Source organism: Ostrea edulis, chromosome 9, assembly GCF_947568905.1.
Source record: "Ostrea edulis chromosome 9, xbOstEdul1.1, whole genome shotgun sequence".
Classification (NCBI taxonomy): Eukaryota; Metazoa; Mollusca; class Bivalvia; order Ostreida; family Ostreidae; genus Ostrea; species Ostrea edulis.
Window position 1 is genome coordinate 16,173,099 of NC_079172.1, and position 22,348 is coordinate 16,195,446.

The following is a 22,348-nucleotide window of genomic DNA, read 5'->3' on the forward strand; positions in this document are numbered from 1 at the left end:
AGTCTGTGTACCCTTGTCTAGGGCTCTCTCTCTTTTTTTATAGCTCACCTGAAAGTGTGCTTTTCTGATCGAAATTTGCCCATTGTTGTTGACGTCGTAAACTTTTCACATTTTCATCTTCTCCAGAACCAATGGGCCAATTCCAACCAAACTTGGCACAAAGCATCCATGGGAAAAGGGCTTTCACATTTGTTGAAATGAAGGGCTATGTCCCCTTCAAAGGGGAGATAATCACAAAAATGTAAAAATAGGGTGTGGTCATTTGAAAATCTTCTTCTCAAGAACCACTTGGCCAGAAAGGGCTTTCTAGTTTGTTCAAATGAAGGGCCATGCCCTCTTGAAAGGGGAGATAATCGGAAAAATAGGTTGGAGTCATTTAAAAGTCTTCTCAAGAATCATTGGGCCAGAAGAGCTGATATTCATATGACAGCTTCCTGACATAGTGCAGATTCAAATTTGTTAAAATCTTGGCCTTCGGGGTAGGATGGGGCCACAGTAGGGGATCAAAGTTTTACATACACATATATATTGAAAATCTTTAAAAATATTCTTCTCAAGAACCACTGGGCAAGAAAAGTTAACATTACATGAAAGCTTCCTGAGATAGTGCAGATTTAAGTTTGTTAAAATCATGCTCCCTGGGGGTATTTTAGGGCCATAATAGGGGATCAAAGTTATACACTGTACATACAAATATATTGGGAAAATCTTTAAAAAGAATTCTTCTCAAGAACCACTTGGGAAAACTTGTCCGGTTATGAATATATTCTATATTGCGCTGGCTAACTTCAGACTTTTAATCTCGGAAAGTGTGGGAAAACTTGTCCGGTTATGAATATATTCTATATTGCACTGGCTACCTTCAGACTTTTAATCTCGGAAGGTGTGGGAAAACTTGTCCGATTATGAATATATTGTATATTGCACTGGCTACCTTCAGACTTTTAATCTCGGAAGGTGTGGGAAAACTTGTCCGGTTATGAATATATTGTATATTGCACTGGCTACCTTCAGACTTTTAATCTCGGAAGGTGTGGGAAAACTTGTCCGGTTATGAATATATTCTATATTGTACTGGCTACCTTCAGACTTTTAATCTACGAAAGTTTGGGAAAACTTGTCCGGTTATGAATATATTCTATATTGCACTGGCTACCTTCAGACTTTTAATCTCAGAAGGTGTGGGAAAACTTGTCCGGTTATGAATATATTCTATATTGCACTGGCTACCTTCAGACTTTTAATCTATGAAGGTATGGGAAAACTTGTCCAGTTATGAATATATTCTATATTACACTGATTAACTTCAGCTACAGCTGAACATAAACATAATGACGTTTTGTTTGTTCAAGTTGTTGAAAGCAGACTATGTCAAGTTTCATGGAAAAAGAGGTAATCAAATGTGAATAATTACATCTAAATGAAAATTGACAGATACTTAAATAGGTTATTTGAACACACGTAAAATTCACATACTATAACAATTTTCCTGTGATTTTTATACCCCCCGCAACAAGTTGTGGGGGGGGGGGGGTATACTGGAATCGGGTTGTCTGTCCGTCCTTCTGTAGACGCAATGGTTTCCGGGCTCTAAAGCATTATCCTTTCCACCTACCATCACCATATCATGTATATGGACTACCCATGGGATGAAGATGTTCCCTATTGATTTTGGGGTCAAAAGGTCAAGCGAACTGGACATCGAAGTAGCAATATGGTTTCCGGGCTCTAAAGCATTATCCTTTCCACCTACAGTCACCATATCATACATATGGACTACCCATGGGATGAAGATGTTCCCTATCGATTTTGGGGTCAAAAGGTCAAAGGTCACGTGCACTGGACATCGAAGTAGCAATATGGTTTCCATTGAAATTCTTTAACGGCTTTTTTCATCGCATGGAGATGCTGTGTTCCTAGATAATCCATTTCTCCCTACAAACGAGAATGCCCAAGGTTTGTCATGCCATTTGTTTATTACACTCAGAAAAGAGGTAGTTTATACCTATTACCAACACCCTTTGGGAGATTGGGGTAAGCGGGGGGTATTCTTAGTGAGCATTGCTCACAGTACCTCTTGTTTTTTTTCTTCATTTTTATGATGCTTCCGCTAAATTGATATGTATTCAGTAAATTTTGGTGTATTGTGATGTCATATATTTCAAAGCAATATATGTAATTGGTAATAGAGCTTAAATGATACTCGCAATGCACCATCCATGAATTCAAAGCAAGAGAACCTAGCATAATTCATGAGGTATTCTTAAAAACTTAAGAACAAATTTTAGGTGAGAAAATCATGATATTTCTGGAGTAACAGCTACATTTTCCCAGAGCACTTTGGGTAATTCCCCTCATTTTTTAGCTGACGAAATTTTTTTTACATGACTCACATGTAATCGTAGGAGTGAGCTCATCGTGTTGCACATCACGACACAAGCTTTGCTCGCTATTACATGTATTATAGTTGGTTTTTACTTAAGAAATAAGTATTTTGTTTACAATTTTATGTAGATATGCAGCCACTCTGGAAACACATATGAAGAATTTGGGTCTTCGACACATGCCTCCTAATTTGCAGACAATGGATCCTAAACAAACAAGTAAAGTTACAATATTCTTGTTTAGTTGCTTTTAAAAGAATTACCATAAAAAGTGAGTTCTTCAACAGTTAGCAGAATTAAAAATATTTGAAAATTTCTTTCCAATCTAATTTTGTGAAGTTGTATTTTTTACCTCAAGTTTTAAAGACAAATTTCAATACATTCCTTCATTCCAAGTAATTTCCTTTATAAGGTAATTCCCCATACCACATCAAATAATGTTAGAAACATTATTTACGTGTTACGAACGTTATTACACATTCAACGAACCAGAACTTCCTTAAGAAATCCTTTAAAAGATGAACTGCTCTTTTTACAGCGATCCGTCCAAACCTAGACAGCTATGTTTTCCTGAGAGTAAATGAAAACACTGACGGAGTTTTAGTGGAGGAAGAAACACTAGACACAGGGTAAATAGCCTCCTCAAGTTAACCTCTTATAATATGCATGCAATGGATTATAATTTCTTTGATAACTCTGCAAGGAAATACAAAAAGGTGATAAAAATGTCTGTGACCTATTTTAATGCTAGTGACTTAGTAATAAAAATTGTAGTTCATTGTTATTTTTTATATGCCCTCCTAAGGCAGGGAGAGGGCTAAAATAGGCTGTGCCTGCTGCCCAGTCCTATTCATTTTTTAATAAAATATTGTTTTTAAGAAAAGACAGGACATATCATGTTATAGTATTCAATCTGTAGGCTTTATCGTATTGATTTCATCACTTAAATACTAGTAGACCTGGAATTCTCAATCCCTGTCAGCTGATGCATTGTGGGTATAGGGTATGTCACACTTTAAATTAGAGGTTTAATACAGTGATTTGATTAAAATGAGTTGATCAAATGTGGCAGCACCCTATCTGTATTATAACTGGACAATTATTTAGCATAGAATCATCAAACTTGGTTAATTAATGCGTCTTTAAGTAGAAGGTGTCACTGTGTCGCACCCAACATTATAATGCCACCGTGACCTCAAATTAAGATGATATGGCCATGTCCCTTTTTGGGCTCATGTAGAGTTGAGTTCTAGAATCAACAAACTAAATGTCATTTGGTGCTTCTCTAGAGAAATGTAAATTACAGGCAACTCTCAGTAAAACGCCACTATTTGAATTTATGGCGTTATAACGAATTTTGCGATGAATTGAATTTCTGCCATCTTGTGGAGAAAGTGTTTAATAATGTTCTTATATATGTAAGAGTTATCTTCCCTTTACTTAGAATATTTATTTAATATTCAATAATGTAGAAATATATCATAAAAATTATTTTCAAATTATCTAACATGATTGAAAGAATTCTATCTATGGCAAGGCTTCATTATAAACAATAAAGGTATAGAAGACACATTTTGTTCCAAAGTTATTTAAAAACCTTTTTCGGTGTCAGTATTTAGCACACAGCATGGCCGTTTTCTGGTAGGTGAGTCATCATTATCCGGACAAGGATTGACAAGAATTCCATCCTATGCAGGCAAAATATCACCCATTGTCCCCCTTTTTATGAACTCTTCCCATAAAACAGTAAAATAATTGGCAATATCCTATTGTGAACATTTCGGATTGTTTCCGTGGTCATGGTGGTATGTAATAATATTCTTTGAAATTCAACAGAAACCTCTTTCTTTTTCTATGATTTAAAACAATAAGACTACAGTTTATTATGTCTCTCTCTTTCAGGGGGGACATATTGTTTTTGTACTTTCCATCTGTCCATCTCATCCATCCGTCCATCTGTCTGTCACAAAATCTTGTGAACGCTTCTCCTCCTATATGGCTTTTCAGATAGACTTGAAACTTTGTACAATGCTTCATTGCCATTTGTAGATGTGCATGTTGTCGGGTTAGGAGGATCCAATTATTTTCCTAGAAATTATAGTGGATCTAAGAGGATTGGAGGATGTTGAAATAGCTTGTGAACGCTTCTCCTCCTATATGGCCTATCCTATAGACTTGAAATTTTGTTTGATACTTCAATGCCATTTGCAAATGTGCATCTTGCAGGGATAGGAGGATCCAATTGTTTTCCCTAAAGTTATAGTGGATCTAAGGGGTAGAGGGTGTAAAATAGTTAGTGAACACTTCTCCTATGTGATTTATTGGAGTTTATATTGTTTATGTTCCTGCTCACGCTTTCTCCTCCATACCATGCAGTTCATTAAAGGGAGGAGGTTTCATTTGGAGCACTACCAATTTGGGGAGACATTTGTTTTTCATAAAAACAATCTCTAGTATGAAGTAATTTTCTTGTGCATTTAATACAGCAATTAATGGGATCCTGTCTGCCCAGGTGTTCGCCACAGATCGATAATGACCAATTTTTCACTTCACTGACGTGCACCAGTGGCAGTTTATCAAGATAATTAACACTTTAAAATGGACATCTGTAATAAAAACACTGTGGCAAATGGTGATAACGAATTTGGAGTTTTAAGAAAAAAATTATGTAATGAGAAAAATGTGGCATCATAACGAAAATAGCGATGAATTCGAGAGTTAACTGTACGTATATAGTTTAAACTTGAATTTGAAGGGGGGGGGGGGAACTATGTTTTAAGGGAGGTAATCCCTGCAAATGAAAGAGAGTATCAATATAATTAAAAATCATTACATCAAGAAATACACATTGTTTTCATACAATATAGCTAAAGAACATATAACTAATTAGTGTGATTCCAGCAATATTGTACTTCAAAACTTCAAAGACGCAAGAAGCACATCATACATTCCATTATTTTGTCTTATCGGAGTAGTGATCCAAGTTATGGTGCTTCAGGGAGTTCAGGTCATTTTGATAAGGCTCAAATTGCATCTATGTAATTAAAGATAATTAATGAGTATAATGTAAGAAGGCTGTGGACACGATTTGTCACTCCTTTAGTTATGGGGAATTTCTTTGTACAACCCAAAATTGTTAAGTAGGTAATTCATACCATGTGAAAGAAATCATCAAAATACATGTATTAAAATGAAAATATGTTTTGGAATATCATTTCTGTAGTTATTTGAAAAATTCAAGAGGTATATTGACAAGTTAATTGGTGCACCAAGGTTGACATGATTTTGTCTTATGCATATTTGTCTGTAATAGATATCTAATGGGTGTATCATGTGCACTTTTATTTTCAAAGCGAGGTCCCCCAGCTTTTTTGGTCATTGGTTAGGATGGAGCCCAATTAGTGGATCAAATTTTTTCAAAAGACTTAACTTTATTTTTAAAAAATTTATTCTCAAGAGCAGCATGCAAGGTCCAGATTAATCATATCGTTATGTAACACTCTACATCATGGCCAGTTATCGGACGATAAAGGTGCATAATTATGATCTTGGCCAATAATTTCCAAAATACATGTAACTGCTTGATTGTTTTCAAATATAAACCTGTCTTGGACTCTCATTTCAATCTTACAAACGTTCCATCACTTAGTGTCTGACATTTCATTGGTGTCGTCTGTATTATTTGAATTGACTCCAGGGCTTTAAAACTGTGTTACATAAGCGTTTGAATTACATGAGGTGCTTTAAAACTGTGTCACGTAAACATTTAAATTACACAAGGTGCTTTAAAACTGTGTCGCATAAACGTTTGAATTACACGAGGTGCTTCTGAAATGATAGATTTTCTGATACTAATTGGTACTACCAAAGTCATGAGTGACAACCATGTTTGGCTTGGGTAGGATCATGATATGGGTTCAAAAATATTCTTGAGAATAAATAGGGTAAGAATCTTTTTGGCCCTAAAATTGAAGATTCGGGGAGCATATAGTTTTTAGTTTGTCTTCAAAAACTTAAACCTTGGCCATAACTTTTGAATGATTTGTGCTAGGACTTTCATATTTCACACCCGTTTTTCATGTGACAAGACCTTTCTTTTGGTACCAAATGTTTTAATCTCGTCACCTTCACCTTGGAGTTTGACCTACTTTTGAAAAACTTAACTTTGCCATAACATTTGAATGCTTAGTGATGTGTTTTTCATATTTCATTGTATTCATTGTGACAAAACTTTTCTTTTGGTACTAGAATTTATGGTAACATCAGTGTTTTACTGTTTTACGTATCTTGTTTAGATAAAATCTTCTGAGGTTGACTCAGATGAGCATTGTGGCTCATGAGCCTCTTGTTATTACATGTAAGAAAGAAAGTTTTTATTTACATATTGTGTTTGATTTGAGAAGAGTAAAGGCTTTACAATATGCTGTGATTTTATGTATTTTTGTGGTAATAGAATATGGTTTTGCAAAAAATAATTTTGTTTGCATATTTTATGAATAGTTAACCTTTGTTCAATCATCATATGTATAAACTACTTAATCATCATATGTATAAACTACTTAATCATCATATGTATAAACTACTTAATCATCATATGTATAAACTACTCAATCATCATATGTATAAACTACTCAATCATCATAAGTATAAACTACTTAATCATCATATGTATAAACTACTTAATCATCATATGTATAAACTACTTAATCATATGTATAAACTACTCAATCATATGTATAAACTACTTAATCATCATATGTATAAACTACTTAATCATCAGATGTATAAACTACTTAATCATATGTATAAACTACTTAATCATCATATGTATAAACTACTTAATCATCATATGTATAAACTACTTAATCATCATATGTATAAACTACTTAATCATATGTATAAACTACTCAATCATCATATGTATAAACTACTTAATCACCATATGTATAAACTACTTAATCATCATATGTATAAACTACTTAATCGTATGTATAAACTACTTAATCATCATATGTATAAACTACTTAATCATATGTATAAACTACTCAATCATCATGTATAAACTACTCAATCATCATATGTATAAACTACTTAATCATCATATGTATAAACTACTTAATCATATGTATAAACTACTTAATCATATGTATAAACTACTCAATCATCATAAGTATAAACTACTTAATCATATGTATAAACTACTTAATCATCATATGTATAAACTACTTAATCATCATATGTATAAACTACTTAATCATCATATGTATAAACTACTTAATCATCATATGTATAAACTACTTCATCATCATAAGTATAAACTACTTAATCATCATAAGTATAAACTACTTAATCATCATATGTATAAACTACTTAATCATCATATGTATAAACTACTTAATCATATGTATAAACTACTTAATATTCATATGTATAAACTACTTAATATTCATATGTATAAACTACTTAATCATCATATGTATAAACTACTTAATCATCAGATGTATAAACTACTTAATCATATGTATAAAGTACTCAATCATCATGTGTATAAACTACTTAATCATATGTATAAACTACTTAATCATCATATGTATAAACTACTTAATCATCATATGTATAAACTACTTAATATTCATATGTATAAACTACTTAATCATCATATGTATAAACTACTTAATCATCATATGTATAAACTACTTAATCATCATATGTATAAACTACTTAATCATCATATGTATAAACTACTTAATCATCATATGTATAAACTACTTAATCATCATATGTATAAACTACTTAATCATCATAAGTATAAACTACTTAATCATATGTATAAACTACTCAATCATATGTATAAACTACTTAATCATCATGTGTATAAACTACTTAATCATCATAAGTATAAACTACTTAATCATCATATGTATAAACTACTTAATCATCATATGTATAAACTACTTAATCATCATAAGTATAAACTACTTAATCATCATGTGTATAAACTACTCAATCATCATATGTATAAACTACTCAATCATATGTATAAACTACTTAATCATCATAAGTATAAACTACTTAATCATCATGTGTATAAACTATTCAATCATCATATGTATAAACTACTTAATCATATGTATAAACTACTTAATCATAAGTATAAACTACTTAATCATAAGTATAAACTACTTAATCATATGTATAAACTACTTAATCATATGTATAAACTACTTAATCATAAGTATAAACTACTTAATCATCATATGTATAAACTACTTAATAATCATGTGTATAAACTACTCAATCATCATGTGTATAAACTACTCAATCATATGTATAAACTACTTAATCATATGTAAAAACTACTTAATCATATGTATAAACTACTTAATCATAAGTATAAACTACTCAATCATCATATGTATAAACTACTTAATCATCATATGTATAAACTACTTAATCATCATATGTATAAACTACTTAATCATCATATGTATAAACTACTTAATCATCATATGTATAAACTACTCAATCATATGTATAAACTACTTAATCATCATATGTATAAACTACTTAATCATAAGTATAAACTACTCAATCATCATGTGTATAAACTACTTAATCATCATAAGTATAAACTACTCAATCATATGTATAAACTACTTAATCATATGTATAAACTACTTAATCATATGTATAAACTACTTAATCATCATAAGTATAAACTACTTAATCATCATATGTATAAACTACTCAATCATCATATGTATAAACTACTCAATCATCATATGTATAAACTACTTAATCATCATATGTATAAACTACTTAATCATCATATGTATAAACTACTTAATCATCATATGTATAAACTACTTAATCACCATATGTATAAACTACTTAATCATCATATGTATAAACTACTTAATCATCATATGTATAAACTACTTAATCACCATATGTATAAACTACTTAATATTCATATGTATAAACTACTTAATCATCATATGTATAAACTACTTAATCATCATATGTATAAACTACTCAATCATCATATGTATAAACTACTTAATCATCATATGTATAAACTACTTAATTGAACACTCCGGTGGTAGTCCCTAACTAACCATATTGGGTGCCCACTCTCTTGGCCCCTTTGGCCTTTTAGCTGATAGAGAACACATACTGAGCTTTTTTATATTTATTAGAATAACCAGACATATTTCATAACATGAAACGATCGAACTAAAATGGACATAGTGCACACAGGGTGAATTGGCAGCTACGGCCGCATGTTACATGTACATGTACAAAGTAAAAAATTGCAGGTCTAAAGGGATATCCGGAGTACCGACCATAGGTATTAGGGCAAACCGGTGGCCTCGTGTGAGCACGAGAGCCGACGTCCCAGACTGCGACATCAAGGGACCGAAAACGGGCCCGCCCGATCTGCTTTACCCTGTTCCACCAAATAGCCCCCCGGTGAGTCATACCAGTACCTCCCCCTGGTATTCCGGAACTGGGGTCTCCCCTCCCAGTTAAGGAGGTGGAGAGGACACCAAGACTGCAGTCCTGGGTGCCCCAATTAACTTGAATCAAAACTTTTTCACGTGAACCACTATACACAGCTTTCTACTTCATATGAGCCAGTACTTGCTCATATGAGCCACATTAGTCCCTCTGTCTTTGTATGACAGATGGGCAGGGAACAACAGGCCAGATCGGACGGACACATTCTTGTATTATATCCCCCCAGACCTGCCACAGACATCGATATGATGTACCTCCAATAACCATGAAAAACCACTACCCCCCCCCCCCCCCCCCTAAAATGCCAGACCCAGTTAAACAGGTTGAGGGTAACAATTGCCTAGTTGATTGATGAATATGTGAAAAGCTGCCCTGATGTTGTTTAGGAAAAAGTCGTTGCCCATATCCGAAAGGTGTGTTCCATCAAATCTAAATAAGCACACGTTTCTTGCTGAGATGTTGTGATGGTTAATGACCAACCCCCCCAAATCTAACACGAACTTAAGAATTCTTTTGTTAACCTTTATACGTTTTTTGTTAATCTTACCACCTAGTTTGCCAGGAACCCCATGCCAGTATAGGCGGGGCAAGATGGAGGACCATACTAATGTAGTTTGTGGGATTAGGGCATTATATCTGAGAAATGAACACTTTATTTCCTCTACCAACTTTTTGCCAGTTAGGCCTGGGGTGACCAAGTCGTTTGAACCTAGATGTATCACCATGAATCTAGGTGCAGGATACTTCCTCAGGAGGTCCATCACCAAGGGGTCCAATTGTTGCCACTGCATCCCCCGTCTTCCATGCCAATGAATGTGGGCTGGCAAGTCAAGGTTTTTTCCGCCTGTGCGGTTTGATGTCGACTGACCTGCCCAAAATGGGATTGAAGACCCGAGGATCCATATTGAACAATCTGAAATATCTTTGGTTTGGTTACTTATTTGTTATGTATTGATGGCAAGGGTGTCATTACTTAAATTGTGTGTCCTGTAGTGGTCCGAGGGCTGCGAAGCGGCATTACATGCGGATGTATTTCTGAAAGGCTAAAGACTTCCATCTCCCAAATGTTTGTATTTGCTGGTCGGAAAAACCCTGTAGAGCCAAGTCAGTGGCCCGACCGATTCGAAAACTATGGGTACCAAAATGACCTGGTGTACCGATAGCCTGAATTGCTTTCTGCAGTACTGCATTAAATTGGAATCTAGTCAAAGGCATAGCATTACTGTGGATGAACAGACAGTGAGTGTCTGAGGTGTGTGGCCTTATTGCTAGGAAATTGCGCATACTGTGGACTGGGCATGCGATCGAGTGGGGCTGACTCCGAATGAATATAGTGGTTTTTTTGCCCGTTTGGTCGGTTTTGGAATGAGGTATAGTGAATGTGACATGTTTGCTTTCCTCCCCCAGAGTAACATGTTGAAATTGAATGCAATGAGAATATCGGCTATTGCAGGAGTTTGCCAGAGTGAATTCGCCTACTCGGAGTAAACCAAAATAGGCCAGTGAGAAGGCGCTAGCAAAGAGTGTAGATTCGAAAGAGGATGTGCACACAAAAGGTAAATACGCTAGCAATTTTTCTAGAATGGGTAGGGTAATCGGGTACCGAGTATCTGGGGCTGTGTTGCCACGTGCCAACCCTTGTAGAGCTTTTGCGACTAAGAAGGAGGCAGTTGGATCTGATACCTGCCTTACTTTATGAAAATATGCCAATGCGCGTATGTATAACTGAACTGTATTTGGGGACATATGTTGTAACGACAAATATGCGATAAAGTTTAAAATTATATCTAAAGGTAACGGCCAGGAAATGGCAATGCCAAAAATCTGGGCAAATGCATGGAATTTCTTCAGTGCCGAATTGTAAGCTTTGTTGGAGTTCTCAGACAGGGCGTTGTTGATGAGGCGTTGTGATTCTACCTTTAGATATCCCATATTTGGTTGGGTAGCTGGGTTGGCCACTGGTCGGCGTGGGGGGCGAGATGTCGAAATCTTCTCCACTGCGAACGAGAAATACTATCTGCTATAACGTTGCGTTTGGAGGGTATGTATTGCGCCTGGATTGTAATGTTGTGTTGTAGTGTGATGAGAACCAATTTTCGAACAATTTTCATGACCCTGTGAGATTTTGAAGTAGCGGAATTAATAACCTGGACTACAGCAGAATTATCTATGTGGAAAAGAATACGTTTGTTAGCCAATTGTGGCGACCATAGCACGATTGCTACATATACCGGGAAAAGCTCAAGGAATGTCATGTCCCTAACTATGTCCGAAAGACTCCAGCTGTGCGGCCAGCTTGCATGAGCCCAGCTACCTGCAAAGTAAATGCCAAACCCCCCTTTTGTTCCCCCAGCGCTATCTGTGTATAATTGCAAGTACGAATCCGATGTCAATGTCGGAGAGGAAATGACCGAAATGCCGTTGAAGTTTGCTAGGAATTGTTCCCATACTCTAAGGTCTTCCTTGATGGAAGAATTGATTCTGATCTTATGGTGTGTTTTGGTAGTGCCCATAGTAGCATCAATTAAACGTCTGCAGAAGGCTCTCCCTGGTGCTACCGTTTTACATGCAAAATTTAGCAGCCCAATGAGTGACTGAAAAGATTTAAGAGTAGCTTTTTTACTGTGAAGGAAGACATGAATGCACTGTTTGAGCAAAAGTAGCTTGTCCTGTGGGAGTCGCATGATCATATTCACTGTGTCTAGTTCTATACCTAAGAAAATAAGGGTTGTAGTTGGGTTTGTAGTTTTTTCGAGAGCAATGGGTACACCTATATCTTGGCAAATGTGTTTGAATTCTGAGAGAGTAGCCTGACACTTGTTTGAATTTGCGGAGCCCATGAACAGGAAGTCATCAAGATAGTGTAAAATGGATGGATTACGTGTCCTATTTTGGACTATCCAATGTAATGCCGAAGCAAATCTTTCCCAGGTTGCACAGCTGACTGATGCCCCAAATGGTAGCATTTTATCGTAATAGTATTTGTTCTGAAACTTGAAACCTAACAGTTCGAAATCTGAGGGAGCAACAGGTATTAGACGAAATGCCGATTTAATGTCTGATTTGGCTAAGTAGGTTCCAGGGCCCAAGAAGGATATGATGGCAGCGGCATCGTCAATGGATGCGTAATGAACAGAACAAACTGCTGGGTCAATGAAATCATTAATAGAGTCATACTCAGGGAAGGATAGGTGGTGTATTAACCGAAAATCCCCATCCTTTTTGGGTACTAAGCCTAAAGGTGAAACTTGTAGCGAGTGGAAGGGGGGTGAATCGAAAGGCCCCCCGACTCGCTGGAGCAGTACTTCTTTCTGAATTTTTTGTTGAGCTAGTTGAGGATTTAGTACTATGCTTTTTAGATTATTGGAATCCCTTGGGCGCCTTGGCCCTTGATAATGTAAACTAAAACCAGATTGAAAGCCTCTAATGAGAAAAGGTTGATCACGATAATTGTGTAGGTAATGGGCAAGTTGGTCGACATTGATGGGGGTTTTCCCAAGTGTATACAACGATTGGTAATTATTTTGTTGCCCGGCACTTTGATGCTGGATGATCTCCACCACACCCTTTGCATCTGTGGCTGAACCTACAATTTGGTGCAAACTTACAATTTATACCAGCGTTAAACAACTTGCAAAATAAGGTGTTGACCTGTGTTTTATATTGGGGATAATTGCCGGGAGACTCGCGATGCATGTTCGGGGCCGCGGAGTTTTTTCCCGAGGGTTGTGAAGGATGAGTACCGTTTGTGATATACAAGAGCCATAGCTCGGAGTTAATGATTCCCCACGAAGACTGTGGGTCAGCTTGTTTTCTCAAGCGAAACTGCTCTTCATAGCGGAACCACCCCGATGACCTGGACGCGGCCAGTCTGATATCTCGCATATATTTAAGTAACTCTTGGGCTCTAGTTCTGTATTTTTCTAGCATGATACTGGTGAAAATAATGAAAGCCGATGACCATTTTTCAATTGACAGGAAGGAATTATGTTTAGGCTTGACGAGGCACATGGCACCATTTCGGATTTCGATTTGGCCCTGAGTTTCAAGATGGCCGTCCAGTTCCCGCGCTGACCTAAGCAGTAAGGAAATGTCGATAAATTTTCCCTCCCAAATTTGATTTTTGAGTTTTTCCGGGACATGAAAGCTGACAGGATCGAAATAGCTATTGATTACCGAGGGTTGATACTCCGTGACTGAGAAATTGGGTCCCGCGAAGTCGACAGCCGGCGGGAAAATGTCAATGGGGGGAATAAGACATTGATGGTTTACGTCAAACTCACCTGACGGATTAGCCTGCAAGTCCTGAATGGCATGAGTGTCGTCAGTCTCTGATTGTGTGGTTCCCCCCGCTGCATTTACAACAGCGGATGCCGTAGGTATGGGCCTCGAGGAGTCGGTGGCCACGCTGTTTGGCCTACGTCTTCTCCCACGTCCCCGGGCTGGGGACACGAATTGACGGTTTCTTTCCACCTCTGAAAGTCTTGTCACCCTGGTTCGCACGGGTGGCATGATGGTGGCAAATAAGGATGGAGAAGTAGTCGATAATATAGATTGCACTTCGTCTAGTGAAAATTCGTGACTTGTCTGCTTGTAGACGGAAACGGAAGAGGCAAGTATTGGTCCGTTTGGTTAAGTCGTACTTGGTGTGCGTTATACGAATACGTCGTACCACGGTAAAGCCACCAAGGTGATAACACAAAAGTAATATAAGCAAAAGAACTTCGGTCAATTAAGCTGGATTGTTTGATATTGAATTCAAATAATCTTCATTAATCATATGTATAAACTACTCAATCATCATATGTATAAACTACTTAATCATCATATGTATAAACTACTTAATATTCATATGTATAAACTACTTAATCACCATATGTATAAACTACTTAATATTCATATGTATAAACTACTTAATCACCATATGTATAAACTACTTAATCACCATATGTATAAACTACTTAATCATCATATGTATAAACTACTTAATCATCATATGTATAAACTACTTAATATTCATATGTATAAACTACTTAATATTCATATGTATAAACTACTTAATCATCATATGTATAAACTACTTAATCATATGTATAAACTACTTAATCATCATATGTATAAACTACTTAATCATCATATGTATAAAGTACTCAATCATATGTATAAACTACTTAATCATCATATGTATAAACTACTTAATCATCAGATGTATAAACTACTTAATCATCAGATGTATAAACTACTTAATCATATGTATAAAGTACTCAATCATCATGTGTATAAACTACTTAATCATATGTATAAACTACTTAATCATCATATGTATAAACTACTTAATCATCATATGTATAAACTACTTAATCATCATATGTATAAACTACTTAATCATCATAAGTATAAACTACTTAATCATCATATGTATAAAGTACTCAATCATCATGTGTATAAACTACTTAATCATATGTATAAACTACTTAATATTCATATGTATAAACTACTTAATCATCATATGTATAAACTACTTAATCATCAGATGTATAAACTACTTAATCATATGTATAAAGTACTCAATCATCATGTGTATAAACTACTTAATCATATGTATAAACTACTTAATCATCATATGTATAAACTACTTAATCATCATATGTATAAACTACTTAATATTCATATGTATAAACTACTTAATCATCATATGTATAAACTACTTAAGCATCATATGTATAAACTACTTAATCATCATATGTATAAACTACTTAATCACCATATGTATAAACTACTCAATCATCATAAGTATAAACTACTCAATCATCATATGTATAAACTACTTAATCATCATAAGTATAAACTACTTAATCATCATAAGTATAAACTACTCAATCATATGTATAAACTACTTAATATTCATATGTATCAACTACTTAATATTCATATGTATAAACTACTTAATCATCATAGGTATAAACTACTTAATCATCATATGTATAAACTACTTAATCATCATATGTATAAACTACTTAATCATCATAAGTATAAACTACTCAATCATCATATGTATAAACTACTTAATCATCATATGTATAAACTACTTAATCATATGTATAAACTACTTAATCATCATATGTATAAACTACTCAATCATCATATGTATAAACTACTTAATCATATGTATAAACTACTTAATCATCATATGTATAAACTACTCAATCATCATATGTATAAACTACTCAATCATCATATGTATAAACTACTTAATCATCATATGTATAAACTACTTAATCATCATATGTATAAACTACTTAATCATCATATGTATAAACTACTTAATCATATGTATAAACTACTTAATCATCATATGTATAAACTACTCAATCATCATATGTATAAACTACTTAATCATCATATGTATAAACTACTTAATCATCATATGTATAAACTACTTAATCATCATATGTATAAACTACTTAATCATCATATGTATAAACTACTTAATCATATGTATAAACTACTTAATCATCATATGTATAAACTACTTAATCATCATAAGTATAAACTACTCAATCATCATATGTATAAACTACTTAATCATCATAAGTATAAACTACTCAATCATCATAAGTATAAACTACTTAATCATCATATGTATAAACTACTTAATCATCATAAGTATAAACTACTCAATCATCATATGTATAAACTACTTAATCATTATATGTATAAACTACTCAATCATCATATGTATAAACTACTTAATCATCATATGTATAAACTACTTAATCATCATATGTATAAACTACTTAATCATCATATGTATAAACTACTCAATCATTATATGTATAAACTACTTAATCATATGTATAAACTACTTAATCATCATATGTATAAACTACTTAATCATCATAAGTATAAACTACTCAATCATCATATGTATAAACTACTTAATCATCATATGTATAAACTACTTAATCACCATATGTATAAACTACTTAATCATCATATGTATAAACTACTCAATCATCATATGTATAAACTACTTAATCATCATATGTATAAACTACTTAATCATCAGATGTATAAACTACTTAATCATAGGTATAAAGTACTCAATCATCATGTGTATAAACTACTTAATCATATGTATAAACTACTCAATCATCATATGTATAAACTACTTAATATTCATATGTATAAACTACTTAATATTCATATGTATAAACTACTTAATCACCATATGTATAAACTACTTAATCATCATAAGTATAAACTACTTAATCATATGTATAAACTACCTAATCATCATATGTATAAACTACTTAATCATCATATGTATAAACTACTTAATCATCATATGTATAAACTACTTAATCATCATAAGTATAAACTACTCAATCATCATATGTATAAACTACTCAATCATCATATGTATAAACTACTTAATCATATGTATAAACTACTTAATCATCATATGTATAAACTACTTAATCATCATATGTATAAACTACTCAATCATCATATGTATAAACTACTTAATCATCATATGTATAAACTACTTAATCATCATATGTATAAACTACTTAATCATCATATGTATAAACTACTTAATCATCATAAGTATAAACTACTCAATCATCATATGTATAAACTACTTAATCATTATATGTATAAACTACTTAATCATATGTATAAACTACTTAATCATCATATGTATAAACTACTTAATCATCATATGTATAAACTACTTAATCATCATATGTATAAACTACTTAATCATCATATGTATAAACTACTTAATCATCATAAGTATAAACTACTCAATCATCATATGTATAAACTACTTAATCATCATAAGTATAAACTACTCAATCATCATAAGTATAAACTACTTAATCATCATATGTATAAACTACTTAATCATCATAAGTATAAACTACTCAATCATCATATGTATAAACTACTTAATCATTATATGTATAAACTACTCAATCATCATATGTATAAACTACTTAATCATCATATGTATAAACTACTTAATCATCATATGTATAAACTACTTAATCATCATATGTATAAACTACTCAATCATTATATGTATAAACTACTTAATCATATGTATAAACTACTTAATCATCATATGTATAAACTACTTAATCATCATATGTATAAACTACTTAATCATCATAAGTATAAACTACTCAATCATCATATGTATAAACTACTTAATCATCATATGTATAAACTACTTAATCACCATATGTATAAACTACTTAATCATCATATGTATAAACTACTCAATCATCATATGTATAAACTACTTAATCATCATATGTATAAACTACTTAATCATCAGATGTATAAACTACTTAATCATAGGTATAAAGTACTCAATCATCATGTGTATAAACTACTTAATCATATGTATAAACTACTCAATCATCATATGTATAAACTACTTAATATTCATATGTATAAACTACTTAATATTCATATGTATAAACTACTTAATCACCATATGTATAAACTACTTAATCATCATAAGTATAAACTACTTAATCATATGTATAAACTACCTAATCATCATATGTATAAACTACTTAATCATCATATGTATAAACTACTTAATCATCATATGTATAAACTACTTAATCATCATAAGTATAAACTACTCAATCATCATATGTATAAACTACTCAATCATCATATGTATAAACTACTTAATCATATGTATAAACTACTTAATCATCATATGTATAAACTACTTAATCATCATATGTATAAACTACTTAATCATCATATGTATAAACTACTTAATCATCATATGTATAAACTACTTAATCATCATAAGTATAAACTACTCAATCATCATATGTATAAACTACTTAATCATTATATGTATAAACTACTTAATCATATGTATAAACTACTTAATCATCATATGTATAAACTACTTAATCATCATATGTATAAACTACTTAATCATCATAAGTATAAACTACTCAATCATCATATGTATAAACTACTTAATCATCATATGTATAAACTACTTAATCATATGTATAAACTACTTAATCACCATATGTATAAACTACTTAATCATATGTATAAACTACTCAATCATCATATGTATAAACTACTCAATCATATGTATAAACTACTTAATCACCATATGTATAAACTACTTAATATTCATATGTATAAACTACTTAATCATCATATGTATAAACTACTTAATCATCATATGTATAAACTACTTAATCATCATATGTATAAACTACTTAATCATCATATGTATAAACTACTCAATCATCATATGTATAAACTACTTAATCATATGTATAAACTACTTAATCATCATATGTATAAACTACTTAATCATCATAAGTATAAACTACTCAATCATCATATGTATAAACTACTTAATCATCATATGTATAAACTACTTAATCATCATATGTATAAACTACTTAATCATCATATGTATAAACTACTTAATCATATGTATAAACTACTTAATCATCATATGTATAAACTACTTAATCATCATAAGTATAAACTACTCAATCATCATATGTATAAACTACTTAATCATCATATGTATAAACTACTTAATCATCATATGTATAAACTACTTAATCACCATATGTATAAACTACTTAATCATCATATGTATAAACTACTTAATATTCATATGTATAAACTACTTAATCATCATATGTATAAACTACTTAATCATCAGATGTATAAACTACTTAATCATATGTATAAACTACTTAATCATCATATGTATAAACTACTTAATCACCATATGTATAAACTACTTAATATTCATATGTATAAACTACTTAATCATCATATGTATAAACTACTTAATCACCATATGTATAAACTACTCAATCATCATATGTATAATCTACTTAATCATCATATGTATAAACTACTTAATCATCATATGTATAAACTACTTAATCACTATATGTATAAACTACTTAATCATCATATGTATAAACTACTTAATCATCAGATGTATAAACTACTTAATCATATGTATAAAGTACTCAATCATCATGTGTATAAACTACTTAATATTCATATGTATAAACTACTTAATATTCATATGTATAAACTACTTAATCATCATATGTATAAACTACTTAATCATCAGATGTATAAACTACTTAATCATATGTATAAAGTACTCAATCATCATGTGTATAAACTACTTAATCATATGTATAAACTACTCAATCATCATATGTATAAACTACTTAATATTCATATGTATAAACTACTTAATATTCATATGTATAAACTACTTAATCACCCTATGTATAAACTACTTAATCATCATATGTATAAACTACTTAATCATATGTATAAACTACTCAATCATCATATGTATAAACTACTTAATCATCAGATGTATAAACTACTTAATCATCATAAGTATAAACTACTTAATCATCATATGTATAAACTACTTAATCATATGTATAAAGTACTCAATCATCAGATGTATAAACTACTTAATCATCATAAGTATAAACTACTTAATCATCATATGTATAAACTACTTAATCATATGTATAAAGTACTCAATCATCATGTGTATAAACTACTCAATCATCATATGTATAAACTACTTAATCATCATATGTATAAACTACTCAATCATATGTATAAACTACTCAATCATCATATGTATAAACTACATAATCATCATATGTACAAACTGCTATTTGTGTTCTTGCTCAATGATGAAAACAATGAAAATTGGTGTGCAGGCAGCAGTACATGGCATAGTGATGACAATAAAGTGCTTGCTCATGAATATGATATAATTATAGGTGTATGTAGTCATTGAATATGTGATTAAATGTGTAAGTAGATATTGAATATAATATCAAAGGTGTAAATAGTTAATGTGATATTAAAGGTGTAGATGGACAGTAATCTACCATCATACCAATTGTACATAGTCATCAATCTCTTCTTTTATTTACAGGGAAGAAATTGTGGATTTACAAAAGGGGGACCAGCACATAATGCGATACAAACCCCTCTCGGCGTTAGTGACATCAGGAGCTGTAACTTTGATATGACAAAAATACTGAGTGACTGTAAATCGTGGTCAGTACTGTAAATCGTGGTCAGTACTGCTATGTGTCAGTAGTGAACAGTGGAACATGATTGTATACTACAAAGGGGTGCGACTTGCTTTCTAATATTGTATGGAAAGGTGTGCAACTCCTGCAATCTTCTTATCGACATGCCCGGCAGTTGTGCTTTTTATGGGACATGATGCATTGATAGGACATTCTCCTTTTGATTTTCCGGGTGCTTTGCTGTGTGGCAAGTTCTCTGGGGCAGGGGTATGTTTTAACGTGGCTAGTGTCCAAAAAAATGTAATCTATGAAGTCTTCAAATGAAAAAAAAGAAATTGAACTCTTACAGGACATTTAAATTGAATGAGTTGGAGGCTAGGGTCTAGACCTTGGCTGGTTTCATTGAAACAAAGTACACATTACACATTGACACCATTATATTTTTTTTACGCAGTTTGTAAACCTAGATCTTTATCAGAATGACTCAGGTTGTCTTTGTGTTTTGAATGTTCGATTCAGTTTTCTTGTGTCAGCATATTTTAGATTTAATTGTACATATGTTATACGTGATCGTATGATTTCAGTTTGGAAATTACTTCACACATTGTGAAAGAAATAAGGAGGGTGACAATGTCGAGATTGATATATAATTCAAGAGAAAGTAATGTAAAATGAAAAAATAAAATGCATGAAATTACATTGTATGTTTTTATCAATTAAGAGTTCATTGCAATCTCGGTGCTGTATAAAATATTTCAAATGCAGTGTGTATCTTCGACTTTTATGACCCTCTTAAATTTACGTGAAATTAATGTATCTCATCTCCATTCTCATTGCATGACGCTCAGGTCTGTAGCAAGGGGGGGGGGGGGTCTTTATCGTGACGCCTACCGTGTGGGGGAACCTCCGGTCGTTTTCAAGTTCATATCCCAAAGACTCCTGCCTTTCACATCCAGTAACAGGTGCTTCTATAGCAAAGAAAGTATGTTTTACGTCCCTTCGAGACTTTTTCCCTCCTATTGAGACGTCACCAGTTGTACATTGCAGGTGAAGCACCACAAATTTAGACCTGTGCTTAGCGCGGACGGCCGTAGCAGAACCAACGATTTTAAGGTACATATGTAGCTCACCACTAAAGCTTATACGCTGTATGACACCACGTCACAAGATGGCGATTTAAATGTTTTGTGAAATGATTTGTATCATTGATTTGTTTGTCTATCATTGTAGCTCAGTGGTTAAAGCATTGGGCTGGTGAATCGGAGATCTCGAGTTCAAATCCTCAAGTCTTTTGTTCATATGTGTTGAAATAATTTTTTTTATCCAAATTTGTAAAAAAAAAAA

General features: G+C 32.4%; 2 protein-coding genes across 2 annotated transcripts in view; one reads left to right on the forward strand and one right to left on the reverse strand.

The window, feature by feature from the left end:
- The window catches only part of LOC125659725 (DNA replication complex GINS protein SLD5-like), a 33,418-nt gene extending 11,650 nt beyond the window's left edge, over nucleotides 1-21,768 (forward strand). Inside the window, exons 5-7 of the mRNA XM_048891495.2 lie at nucleotides 2,515-2,603; nucleotides 2,923-3,013; nucleotides 20,905-21,768. Of these exons, the coding sequence (XP_048747452.1) occupies nucleotides 2,515-2,603; nucleotides 2,923-3,013; nucleotides 20,905-21,001 (277 nt within the window). The 3' untranslated portion in view covers nucleotides 21,002-21,768. The remainder of the gene's footprint in view (nucleotides 1-2,514; nucleotides 2,604-2,922; nucleotides 3,014-20,904) is intronic.
- On the reverse strand, nucleotides 10,711-14,674 carry LOC130050069 (uncharacterized). Its single transcript, XM_056148646.1, has 2 exons — nucleotides 14,189-14,674; nucleotides 10,711-13,491 (listed from the first exon to the last, which is right to left on the reverse strand). The coding sequence occupies exons 1-2, from the start codon at nucleotides 14,415-14,417 to the stop codon at nucleotides 11,825-11,827; spliced, it is 1,896 nt and encodes a 631-aa protein (XP_056004621.1). The 5' UTR covers nucleotides 14,418-14,674; the 3' UTR covers nucleotides 10,711-11,824.
- Nucleotides 21,769-22,348: the final 580 nt, after the last annotated feature.

Excerpts from the sequence above, each read along its gene's own strand:
- LOC130050069 (XM_056148646.1), bottom strand. The coding sequence starts at position 14,417 with ATGCCACCCGTGCGAACCAGGGTGACAAGACTTTCAGAGGTGGAAAGA. Across the intron at positions 13,492-14,188 it reads CTTGCAGGCTAATCCGTCAG|GTTCAGCCACAGATGCAAAG; the intron begins GTGAGTTTGACG and ends ACCAAATTGTAG.